Source organism: Topomyia yanbarensis, chromosome 3 (genome assembly GCF_030247195.1).
Source record: "Topomyia yanbarensis strain Yona2022 chromosome 3, ASM3024719v1, whole genome shotgun sequence".
Classification (NCBI taxonomy): Eukaryota; Metazoa; Arthropoda; class Insecta; order Diptera; family Culicidae; genus Topomyia; species Topomyia yanbarensis.
The window spans coordinates 293,288,930-293,301,868 of NC_080672.1; the positions used below are offsets into that span (position 1 = coordinate 293,288,930).

The window sequence follows — 12,939 nt, forward strand, 5'->3', positions numbered from 1 at the left end:
TTTTTTTATTCATGGTTATTTTCCGCCGGCCTCTGTCTACACTGAGTGCCTAGATATCGGGATCAACAACATACGGACCGGAACAAGCGACTTTACTTCCCTTTCGAAGAAAGACGAAACACAGCAGATTTTTTACTTCAGAACATCTCAACGACCTCTGTTGGGAAACCCAGACCCACTGGGGTGAAGAGCGTCCACGAGCGAGGGCGAAGAAATCGGCTCTAATACATTACAATTGCTTGTGTTTTGCCGTTTTTCCATTAATTATAACAAAGTATCAAATTTTTTTTAATTTTTGTGCTTTTTAATTGCAGGATTACTAGAATTGGCCCATCGGGAATACCAGGCAGTAGACTACGAAAATGCAGAACGTCACTGTATGCAACTATGGCGCCAGGAAAGCAACAACACTGGCGTCCTGCTACTGCTTTCGTCGATCCATTTCCAGTGTCGCCGTTTGGATAAGTCAGCACAGTTCTCGACATTGGCAATTAAACAAAATCCGCTGTTGGCTGAAGCATACAGGTAAATTTTCTTTATGTTGATGGAATGAAAACATGTATTTTGAGAATATTGAGGTGAGGCAGGTATAGCGTAAGTTGGTAAATCGATTGCCCAACCTGGGTTCGATTCCCAACTAGACTTCCCAGAAACAAAAATGAAATTTTGAAAACTCAAGCGGCCCACCCCTGAGTCGATTCCCAGTCCCACCAGGAGTGCTTACACTAAATTTGAAGCAAATCGGACAAGGTCTACCTACCGAACCAACGTGTCTAAACTTGCCGGATTGACTAGCAGTCTTCGGCAAAGACAATTAAATTATCTTTCTTATTTTCACTTGCAATGATAATATGATGCATACAGTGCCACCTACCGGTGAAAATGCGAGCTAGAGGATTTTCTCTATGTAAATTGTCGAAAAATCCCATACAAACTTCAGGTACGTTGGTACGGTAGCTTGTCCGATTTGCTTCATATTTGAAGCAAGTACTCCTGGTGGGACTAGAACAAACATCTTCCCAAAGCAGTCATCTTTGAGAAAGTTTTAATAGAACGCGAGTAACAATTAGAGTCTCTTATAGATTATTTTCTTTTTCAATTATTATGGTCGCATTAGCAATTTTTCCAGTAATTGTTCAGTGCTGCAAAGAGTTGAGGGGCAAATGCAAAAATCACCCAACGCTTAACGTAAAAGAAGCGAACAAGGAGAACCGTTTATTATTTCCATCTTAAAAAAAATCGCCAGGCGTAGCAGGATAGCAACCCAATGGGACGTGAACAATGGAATGATCCTACATGTTTTCCTATGAAAAAAAGACCCTGAAGCCGAGTATCCTTCGGTCAATCTTTAGATCTTCTTGTCCCACAGAGGTGCTAAAAATTGAGTTAAAGTCAACTTTTTGAAATATTTGGCACAAATATCACGATAGAATTGACCCTAAAAAATATGAAATGATACTATTTTTGGAAGTGTTATTTCGATACTCATACGGTGCACAATGCAATGGGTGCTCATCATGCCCCCTTCTCCTTTAGGTACTGATAGTTTTCCTATCTTTATCGGAACTGTTTTTAATTTTGTGGGCACAGGTCAGTCGCTTTTTCATTTCGTTTGTAATGTTGTTTTTCTTTCTTTCTCCCAACCATCTTCAATACACAGCAATCTGGGTAATGTGTACAAGGAGCGTGGCCAACTACAGGAAGCCCTAGAAAACTATCGCCATGCTGTACGCTTGAAGCCGGATTTCATCGATGGCTATATTAACCTGGCCGCTGCTTTGGTAGCTGCTCGCGATATGGAACAAGCAGTCCAAGCGTATGTCACGGCACTGCAGTACAATCCGGTACAGGACTCGAATTTGCGCTTAGTAGATTTGATCAACTCATTTTTTGGTATTTTCTAGGATCTTTATTGCGTGAGAAGCGATTTAGGAAATCTTCTGAAGGCACTGGGAAGATTGGACGAGGCTAAGGTAAGTAGGACTACAGCCCGAGGAGAAACGGTAGTTTGTCGTTACTTTCCTGTTCAATTTCATTTATTATTTGTGTGCAAATTACTCTGTGCGAACGTTATTTCAACATTTAATTTGATAACAACGACATTGTTTAACAATCTGAAATCCGCGAGCGAAAGGATCGTTTGACTATGAGCTCGGCTCACTGCTTTCCTTACTATCTATAAGCAAAGTGTAATCACTTTCTTGTGTTATAAGTACGGCAATTCCAACAAAATGAGTTGACGATGGAATATGATGCAGTTGTAAAACACAGATAGGTAGGTTTGTGTCGTGATTTGCCGTTTTCAGCACGTGTTTTCTCTACCTTATCATTTTAAAGTTAGATTATTTCATTTGATGGGCTAGGAGACGAGTTCATAATCACGCGCGATCCTTTAAATATTCGTTATCAGGTTGAGCAAAATTCGAATGAATGAGAATAGTTTATGAATGCTGATTAGTTTTGTTTCGTTTATCACGCCAAACCTCGCTTTGAGTTATCACTAATCATTTAAATTGTGTTTCCAAGAAACAAAAGCCTCACTGTACAAGAAAACGTCACTGATCGAATTCTCGAATTCTTACCTAAATGATTTCAGTGTATTTCGTCGTTTCCAAAAGCTAATTTGATTACAGTTTGAACACATTAGAGGGTATCTTCGGCATCAGAAGCAAGTCCTGCTAAAGGTTGATTTTTCCAGCTTCGAGGCGAATGCAAACAACGCGTGGAGAATTTCAGCACCATGAACAACAGCACATCAGCTCAAAATGCATTTAAAATTATATGACTAAGTTAAGCCTAAGTTGGAGCTGTTGTACGGCGACAGGTAAAGTAACGTGTTTGGCTGACATTGGCTCCTCACACGAAAATTCCCCATTCCATACTTAGTCTAAGCGGACAGTGCATCGATGTTGCTAAAAGCGAGAGATATTTAATTAAAAATCCAACGTTTGCTATAAATAATTTATTGGTGGAACTGCAGATAGCTATGGTTGGTTATCGCTTTTGGCAGGATCGAGTACTGTTTTAATTTTCTATTGTGTTTTCTCCTTCTTTACCAGTCAGTTAAGATCATGCAAAACATGCTATACCAAGCAAAGCTAGACAATTTCTTGATATTTTTCTGTACATTTATTTTCATTTTGCAATGTTGAAGATATGCCCAGGATTCCTGAACTTTTGATTCCCTACTTGCCATTATGTGTAGCTGAATAGTTCCATTGAGGGGAACAAAATGTGAATCAAATACGAATAAGTTTTAAAACTATCAGCAGACGAATTTCTTATATTGGAAATAGTATATGCAGTGTTGATTATGGATGAATGTTTTAAAACTGACTTCTCTTTGCAAACGAAATGTTCCGCAATCTAATTTGAAATTGTTTATTAATAAAACCTTCAACCATTACTGCGAAACAGTTTAATCTCTTCACTTGATCGAATAATTAGATTCCCGAATTGTCGAATTGTGTCAATACTTTTGTCATACGAGCATTCTGCCGTCTCGTTTAAATGTCAATGTAACAAAATAAAATGCGATTTTCAAAACACTTTGTTCGGTTGTTCAGTCGGTAACTGAAAAAAAGGAATTGTTTGTTGACCACGATCATCTCGTAGCTTCGGATTATATAGTCCAATAAGTATTCGATTCTACTCGCTAGTGATCAATCAGTATAATCAATGGTTGTCGTTGACGGTCCCTTTTGTTGAGATTAAACAGCATCATATAGAACAGCTAAATATTTATGGAAATAGACTTAGACAGTCAGGAAATCTTAATAACTTTGTTCACAGCACAGCATAACGATGCAGCGGATGATGAAGCGGCAGTTGGCGGAGTGGATCTTGCTTGGCAGATATTTTTTATGCATGCAGTAGACTAAGATTTTTTATTAACATCATATTACTAATATTCTAGTTTATATATTTTGACCAGCTGGATCATTCTTGTTGATCATTCAGTTTTTTACTCTAATTGAAATCATCAATGCGTGCTGTATTGAGAAAAGTTTTATTATTCATAACAGATGGTTCACGGTCAGAATATATATACTGTTCATATAAATTGTGCATACATATTTTTGCTGATTATTGGAATAGTAATAATGATAAGCACTGTTATTCTTGGTATATACATATAGTTTTATTACGATTTGTTTCTGCACTTGCTTTGTTATATTATTCCGACAAAAAAATAATCAAATTTATTTTATTTCTTTTGTTAAGAGTATAGTGTATTAATATAGCAAAATTCACCCGGAACTGATCCTATTATGAAGGTAAATTTCTACAACCATCTATTGAAGCTAACTAAATGATTCGACGAATTTTTCAATTGAATTGAAGCACTTAAAATAAAATATTCTATATTGGGGACAGAACAATACAGTAATACAGAGCAGACTAATCGAAGTGGTCAAAAAAAATAACTGTAAGTACAACATTTTGAAATAATAGAAGCAGAGCGATGAAAACTACTATCAAAATCTAAAACGTAAAGTAATTAATTCAAATTCCAGAAATACGTGCCTGATTCTTCAGTTATCAATCAATCACAGATGAGGGTAGTAAACAAAAGAGAAAAGTTTTCTCTTTCATAACCTGCTGTGAACTGTGTTTGGCCGGTAACGGTTTGTCCGGAATTTCCTTTCAAAGAGAATTTTGACAGTTGGCTTTTAAGCCGTAATCATATGTTTATCGAGATATTATAGTTTGCACTATTGAAAAAGTTTAAAGGGGTTCCCACATCAAACTGCATCAAAGGAAAACGCTGTAGAAAATTACCTAGTGGACCGATCTTTTCCAAACTTTTAGGTAATAAAATATAGTATTAGTAAGCTTTTGGCTTATTTATTTCATTCAATTTCAATACCAATACCATAACCGTACGCTCGCACCTTACGCTGAACTCCACTCATTAGGGTTTGTTCAACAGCTGGCTGCAACTTCCCACTTTTTCTTCATGTTTTCTTCCGATTTGACCTCCTTGGGATGATCCCGTAATGCATGATGGTTCATGTCCTTGGCTTCGTACCACTCCAGGACAATATTTGAATAGTGGCACGAAGCTAGATACGGCCAAACGATGGTAGGGCCCTCGTGTTGCATCAACAGAGGAAGCAGAACGCTTCTGTAGACACTCCTTGAGGTAGATCTCCCCGTTTAAGTCCCGGTAGTCACGAATAGCTAGCTCCATTTGCCACATGATCAGATCGCTTGCTAAATCATGTGTTTATTGGCAAATTTTGAAAGTTTCTGTTTCCTTACTTCTTCCGGAACATCAAACTTGTGCTGGGAGGTGAAGAACAATAGCCCCGGAAGCTGCCGAAAGTTTGCCTTGACGTCTCATCATCCATGGTGGGACAACGAGGCTTCGTCAATATCTGGGAGTACAGTTTTCGAATCCGTGACTTTCCAAGCTAATTTCGCGTGACTTTCCAAGCTTATTTCGCCGTTTCTTCGTGTCCTTAGCTCTCTGAACGAAAGTCTTGGACAGATTCAACTGTTTTGTCACATTCCTAATCGAAGCATTGGGACTCCGCTTAAGCGGTTCCACTACATGCTTGTCATCTCTAATAGATCCACCGCACGATTCCGAGTTGTTTTCCAACGTCTCAATGAGAGATTTGAGGATTCTCCAGGTGGCGTTCGCGACGTTGCTTTTCGTGTGAGGCCATTTTTTCCAGTTTTCGAAAAACTAACTGCGATAAAAAAACAGTGTAAATAATGCATTCTAAATTAGTTTTACTCAAAATGTCAAGTGAAATTTCCCATCGGGTTTTTTTTTCTACAGCGTTTTTTTCGTGATGCAATTTGATGTGGGCCACCCTTTACAGTAGAATGAGTTTTCTTGGACGAAGCACCACTACTTCTACCATTATACTGGTGAATGCCTATAGGGTTTTATTCTTATTCGCGATTATATAGCAATAAATGTGAACTTTTGGACCTAAAATGAAGCTAAGATTTTTCTTCGTAGGGTTTTAATTCATCTACCATTTCGTAAAAAAACATGTTTCTTAATATAATTTAATATTTATATTTTAATATTATTTCGTAATGCATTTGGAAAATTCCACTGATTTAGTGAAAATTGTGCAACGGCGGGTCACAGTGTGCATAATAGTTTATGGATTCTTCTAACCTATTACTATTCTATCTCCAATAGATATACATTCCATTCATACTAAGAACATTCTTTTTCACATACACGAGCCAACCTGGATCTCCGAATCAGGAATCAGAATATACTGATTCGATTGACATGTTTTCCATTTTATTCAGAAATGTGTGCTTCGCCATTGTCTTATAATTTTCCCATTTTGGGAAGGGAAAGGGAGTGTAACAAAAAAAGGGCAAATGGGAACACAATACGATCACAACACAAAACAGTAAACAGACTGGATTCCTCCCTCCCGAAGGGTTAATTACCCACCCTACTGATAAAGCCTATAGTTCTTAACCGCAATGGGTTATGTACACTGGTAAATATTCACACTGTAAAACCATATGAAAATTTACATCATTAAAATCATGCATGTTAAAAAGCAAATCAAATGATTTCCCTTCGAATTTCACATGAAAATCTATCAAAACGCAGTTCATGTGGTGTTTCAAATTATATGCATACAACTTTTACATGAATACGACATATTTTACCATTGATTATAGGTTGCCATGCAAATGAGTCGCATAGTATGAACTTTCCACATAGCATTCATGTGAAAAATATATAGTGCATATCCATATGTGAAACAATTGATTTCTTCGATTCTTCTGCCCATTAAATCTATTGGTAAAACTAATCGAAATACACATGTAATTCATTTGGTAATCTTAGTCAGTGGTATTTCTGATGATGTTTATGTGATTTTAACATAATGTTTGCAAGAATTCCACTTAAAAATCACATTGTCTATTCTCTATTAGATATTTAAATGGAAAACGTATCCTTTTAAAAGGGAAACGTATTCTTTTCATCATCAATTCAAGTGTTTCCGGCATGATGTTAACGTGTCTAGGTTTTTCAGTGTACAATAAGGTTCGTCTATGTGCGGAGAACAAAAAAATCGGATATGCTTTATGCCAGGGCAGTTACATATCAAATGATAAGACGTTTAGTTTTTACCCTTTACTTCTTCATAGGTAGCGTGACCAAGTAAAACTTTCAAAACGCCTATTTGATCGATTCTGACGGCCTGTTTATTCCAGTTGGTCTGGGTTCAATCCCAACCGAGGTCGTTGAGATTTTTCTGAGGTGAAAAATCTGTGGTCACCCCTTCCTTTGGAAGGGAAGTAAAGCCGTTGGTCCCCGGTCCATGAGTTGATGGATCGATATCTAGTCCAGATAGTGGAGTCACCTCTCTGGCGTCGGCAAAGAAGATGTAAAATCCTACTATACTTACTACTTACTAACAAATATCTCCTCCGCATGTGATAGTTGTGGAGTGCGCAGTAGTATATGCGGCAGGCCCGTAGCTAGGATTTTGTTTCGGGAGGGGCTTAAAATTATTGCATAAATGTATTAATTCTGATGACTTGAGACATTTACTGGAAACTGAACGTAATTATGAAAAGTTCTTAGCGAAAAAAATTCCAAGTTAGAAATTTCTCTAGTTACAAAAATGAATATTCAAGAGTTCAAAGTATTTAGGGCTGCTTGAAAATACTACGCATTCTAGACTACACGTTTACAAGATGTAGAAGACGCTAAATTGGAATGAGTAGAAAAATATCCAAAAGCCCGTCTCACGAAACTTTACACACATTTGCTAATCAGGAGAACGAAACCAACCTCAAGGTTCTCTCCATGGAGAGGAATATATCAGTGTGAAATCCAAGTTTACCGTTGCAAAGAATGTCCGAACAATGAATGTCGAAATTTGCTTCAAATCTTCTGATAAGGCAAGGGATTTGTAGATGCGGAAATTAGGTTCAACTCCTATTTTCATGATCAGGCATCTTGCTACTATTACTAGTTCTGTGACTTCATCCGAAGTTTGCGTTAGCTCAACTTTATGAAATTTTCAATTTAAATGATACTGAACATGTCGTAATCATAACAATCCTTAGAAAAACACATGTTGTTTCATTTGACTCTCGTGGGGAATGGGTTAAAGACTATCTTCGACAATATTATCAGGCAACTGAGAATAACTATCTATTTATCTATATAAGTAGATTCTTTTTAGGCACTTTTTATATAATTGGACTTACGAATTAAAAATATTGTAGACTGATTTTCCTAGATCCCTTAAACTATAGTAAAAGTCAAAATGTGAAGTGAGTGCAAAAAACTACTGATTTCACTACAAAGCAAGAATAAGAACCTTAGCTCTATTGACTTTCAGCAATCTTGCAAAACCGTTGGAACTTGAGCAGACTACCTAGATTAAGTAAATATTATATTTGAACAATTGAAGGTTTTATTTCGGAATTCATGGGATTTTGGACAATGTAAAATATATATTTCAATGATTTAATCTACTAATGGAAACTACCCAGAATTTAATCTACTGAGCGAAACTGTTCAGAACTTGTTCACTAATCACATTTTTAAATTGCTCAGCACTGATTAGTGAATGCTTCTAATTTACGTAAAATATGGTAAATATAACATTGATGACACAACCAAAATAACTAGAAACTATAAACATAGGTGAGCTTAATAATTTCAGCATCACTTGCTTCCGACACATGGAAGAGAACACATCGCACTTACCGAATTTGCTTTGTTTTACAGTTATCTGTTTTTAAATTACAGCAAATTATCCGTTTCGTGTGAAAAAATTGCAAAACTTCTTGTCAATTCGTTAAATAAATATGTGGACACTAATCTGCTCAATAATAAAACTATTTGGGAAAAAGTTTCATTTAAAATTGTTGCACCTAACGCATCAAAGTTGTACGGATAACGAAGACGAAATGAGAAGATCAGAGCGCAATTCCGAAAGCACTCGTGTTGAGTGAATAGAAAAGATCGAAGAGTGATCTTGAATCGATTTCGATTGGTTGATTTTTTTCCCTATCTTTTCTCTCTTATTTAAGGTTATCTTTCTCATTTTATTCCATGACGAGCAAAAACAGAACGCAAGACTGTCACATACTGAAGACATGAAATCGAACCACATCCCAATTTATTGGTATTATAGATTCAATCAGTCCCATCATTTTAGTCGCTCTTCGTGATTGCCTATTGTTTTACCACTTTTTGACCCGTTCACTTTTCAAAGAAATTTTTTTTACACGTTTGTTGCAGATATCACGGATTTACGGATAACAGTTTATTAGTACGGAACGAATTCCTCGTAATAGTGAAATGAAGCGTCAATTAAAATAAGCACATATGTAATTTTTTACATTCATGAAAAAAATCAGGGAAAAAGTTATTAGCAAACAAATGCGGAAAGAAAAATCGGCCAATCAAGCCCATGGCTGGGGTAGGTTGGCCGAGTTAGGTAAAATAAGTTAAACACGTCAAATGTATCAGTGGAAAACTTTTAATTCAAAAAAACATCGTTTTTTTCGTATAAATAAAATCCACTCTTTACTTTTTAACCTTTTTGAACGTATTTTTGGCAGCTTTAGTGAACTTTTTACCAGCTATCGCTGATTTTTTCCTCCACCAGCGTGCGGTTACGTTTGATTTCATTTTTCTGCTCCTCCAATACAGCTTTTATTGGGGAATCGGTTAAAATTTGAGTCAATCGGCGTTTACGACCTTGCCACTTCTTCGAATCAGATCGTGCACTCGCCTTGGGAAGAGGTCTGATGTCTTTAGAGAGGCTTACATCTGCAGCAGATTCTATGTTAATGGACGAGTTTTGCTCGGGGTTGGGTCGATCTGTGACAAATCATGTCAGAAACTCCTCAGGAGGAAAAATTTCAGGATTGTAGGGCCCCACGCCAGACTCTGAAAGCAGTTTGGCATTTAATTCATAAAATATTGGAATCAACTTATATAAACTTTATTAACAATTTCCGACTTTTGGTGATTCTAATCTCTTATTTCTATTTGGTAATCATTTTAAATTATTTTTATTACTTATTTCTCGTGTATATTTTTCCTTATAATCATCAATATTAGCATAATATCAAATTTTGCTTTGTTAAAGGTTGGCATTTCACAAATATCAAAGTGCACATTACTATACACTACAATAAATTTACAACTCGGCCAACCAGCCCCGCACAGAACTCGGCCAACCTACCACAATGTATATTTTTGAGAACAATCACGATTTACACAATCAAATATAAGGTTACACTGGTAACCGTTATACCATTTTGTTGGGTTTTTAATACCCTTTCCAGCAGTACAAAGTTATTGGAAATCGGATGTAAATTGATTCGCGTTACACATATTATTTTTCAGAAACAGAAATTTACTCATCAGCGCCGAAAAAAGAATAAACGTGCTCCTGTACAAACAACAGCACCAAAACACTTGAAATTACGTCGGTACATTGGTAACCTAATACCCCACAAAAATCACTATAGATGTCGCTACTGCGCATAGTAGACTTTTCATGAAAGGCACTCGGTCAACCTGCCCCTTCGGCCAACCAGCTCCGGTCACCCCTATTGCGTTAAAATGACGCGAAACAAAAACTGCCTTCTCGGATGAATAGTTCTCAGACAAATTGAAATATTTTTTGTGTAGCACAGTACAAAGTATAGAGTGCACAGTGTGCACTTACCTAATACAGAAATTCAAAATTTTTGCAATTCAAAAATTTATCATTTAAAAATAACAAGCGGGGTCGTGGGTCTTTTGTATATTTCCTTATGTAAACAATAGAAATAATATAACGAGTTTAAATGGTTGTCCAGCAGATCTCGCGCAAACGGTTAGCCATTACACGTGGAAACCTGTTCACGAGGCGAGGAAATATTGTTTTCCTCACTTCTATCTCGCTATTGAACATTTGCGTGTCATCATCGTAGTTGCTGCCTTTATGTTCGCGAATATCTGATTTCTTCTTTGCCCTCAATAATTGCCCTTCCGAATGGATTCCATTTCTCCCAAAAGTGACATTAATCTGCGAGTAAGCGGTATCTGATCTTGTAGCGGAACATTGATTTTCTCATCGTCCGTATATGGGAGGATCATATTTATAGCATTGTCACACACAACCATGTGTTTTAAGCTGTTCGAAATGAATGGTTTCGTCCTGGCTTATATGTTGAGCGGTAAATGCATGACATGGTAGAACTTGATAAAGGCGGCTTCTGGAAGTCTAACCCCCATTTACACCTTCAGGAAATATTCCACATTATGAATGCTCTGTCCTACGCGAATCGTCAATAATTTTATAATCATCGTATTTGGCTGGAACACCACTTGTTGCTGCTGCTACTCACTGATCTCGGCAGATTACTACAGCAACAATTATAGTAACAGTTTCTTTTATTCTTCAGACAAGGTACACCATATAAAAGGTACTATTTTTGTCGTTCGCTTCGCACTGGCTCGAGCAAAAGCATAAAGCACACTGAATTTCATGACCATTGCCTTTGATTGTTTCGATATAGTCTTCTTCAACTTTTTCTCAATAATTTGTTCATGCCAAATGAGCAACAAATTTTGTTAAAAGTCGCCGGTTTTTAAAAGTCATTTTTGAAAAATTTCGGGAGGGGCTTTAGCCCCCTAGCCCCCCCTCTGGCTACGTGCCTGAATGCGGTCTCTAGCAAAAGCAAGTATCGGACTATCAGGAATCAGAATATATTGGCTTAAATTGCACGTTCCCGTATGTAGTCGGGGGTTTGTGTCTTACCGTGTGTTTTCATCATTTCCTGAGCGGAAGGAAAGGACAAGGAGGTGTGGGGAAGTAGAATTGGAAGGGTGGGAAAAATAACAGCACAAAAACAAAAATAAACAACATAAGTAAAACTCACAAGTAGTTCAACTTGCCTGCGAGTAAACCTAAAGCTCTTTACCACATTGGATAAGAAACTTTAGTATGTCTCTGAGTTTCAGTCGTCCAAACATGGTTTCGTCTATATAAAGACGGCCGAAGACACGAAATCGCAATTGCGCTACCGCTGGACAGCTGCATATCAGATGATATGAGGTTCCGTAGTCGGATTCACAAAGATCACATGTGACAATTGAGTTTGCAGTGACCGGTTAAAGCCCTGGTCAGCATGCCGTAGTGGAGCTTCGAAAAATGTAGATTTTTCGAAATCACTGGGCACGGTTGTTATAGAAACGCCTTTGTTTGGCGACTCGTTTGTAGATTTCTCCAATAATTGCGGTGCTCGGACGAAGCCCAGGACCATATTTTTTCCCTTATCCAACTTGTCGAAATTGGCAGCGCGGACTCAGGACCAACGAAGTTAATCGCTGAACCTGCTCTGGCCAATTCGTCAGCCCATTCATTTCCAGTAATACCGAAATGTCCGGACACCCAGACAAGGTAGATAGTGTTGACGATGCTTAGTTGTTCGACTTGTGTTCGGCACGCGATCACTAGCTTGGACCGGGATTTGTCTGAGCTAAGGGCCTTGATTGCAGCCTGACTATCGGAGGAGAAATTTTGTAACTTTGCCGGACCAACTTAGTTGAAGGGCCGATTGTACCCCGCACATAATCGCAAAGATTTCTGCTTGGAATACAGTACAGTATCTACCTAGTGAGTGAGATTGTTCCAATATCATTTCACAACAGTAGACACCACCACCAGCACGTCCCTCTATCAGAGAACCGTCAGTGTAACAGACCACTTGTGTTTGTTGTTGTCTTTCCATATAGCCAGACAACCACTCCTCTCGAGAGGGAATCTTTACATGGAATGTCCTGTAAGAAAAACTACATGTGAGTGTAATATCGCTGGGAGCAAGAATATCTTCACCCCATGTAACCATTTGTGACCACAATCCTGTATGCCTGGTAGCAGGATCAACATGGTTACTGTTCCATAGCCCGGTAACCTGCAGTCT

The 12,939-nt window shown here is 37.7% G+C and overlaps 1 protein-coding gene across 2 annotated transcripts in view; it reads left to right on the forward strand.

The window, feature by feature from the left end:
• Window positions 1–12,939, forward strand: part of LOC131691556 (UDP-N-acetylglucosamine--peptide N-acetylglucosaminyltransferase 110 kDa subunit) — a 99,186-nt gene that overhangs the window by 23,856 nt on the left and 62,391 nt on the right. For both annotated transcript variants that reach the window (XM_058978066.1, XM_058978067.1), the window contains exons 3-5: window positions 315–525; window positions 1,661–1,844; window positions 1,905–1,973. In XM_058978066.1, the coding sequence (XP_058834049.1) occupies window positions 315–525; window positions 1,661–1,844; window positions 1,905–1,973 (464 nt within the window). The remainder of the gene's footprint in view (window positions 1–314; window positions 526–1,660; window positions 1,845–1,904; window positions 1,974–12,939) is intronic.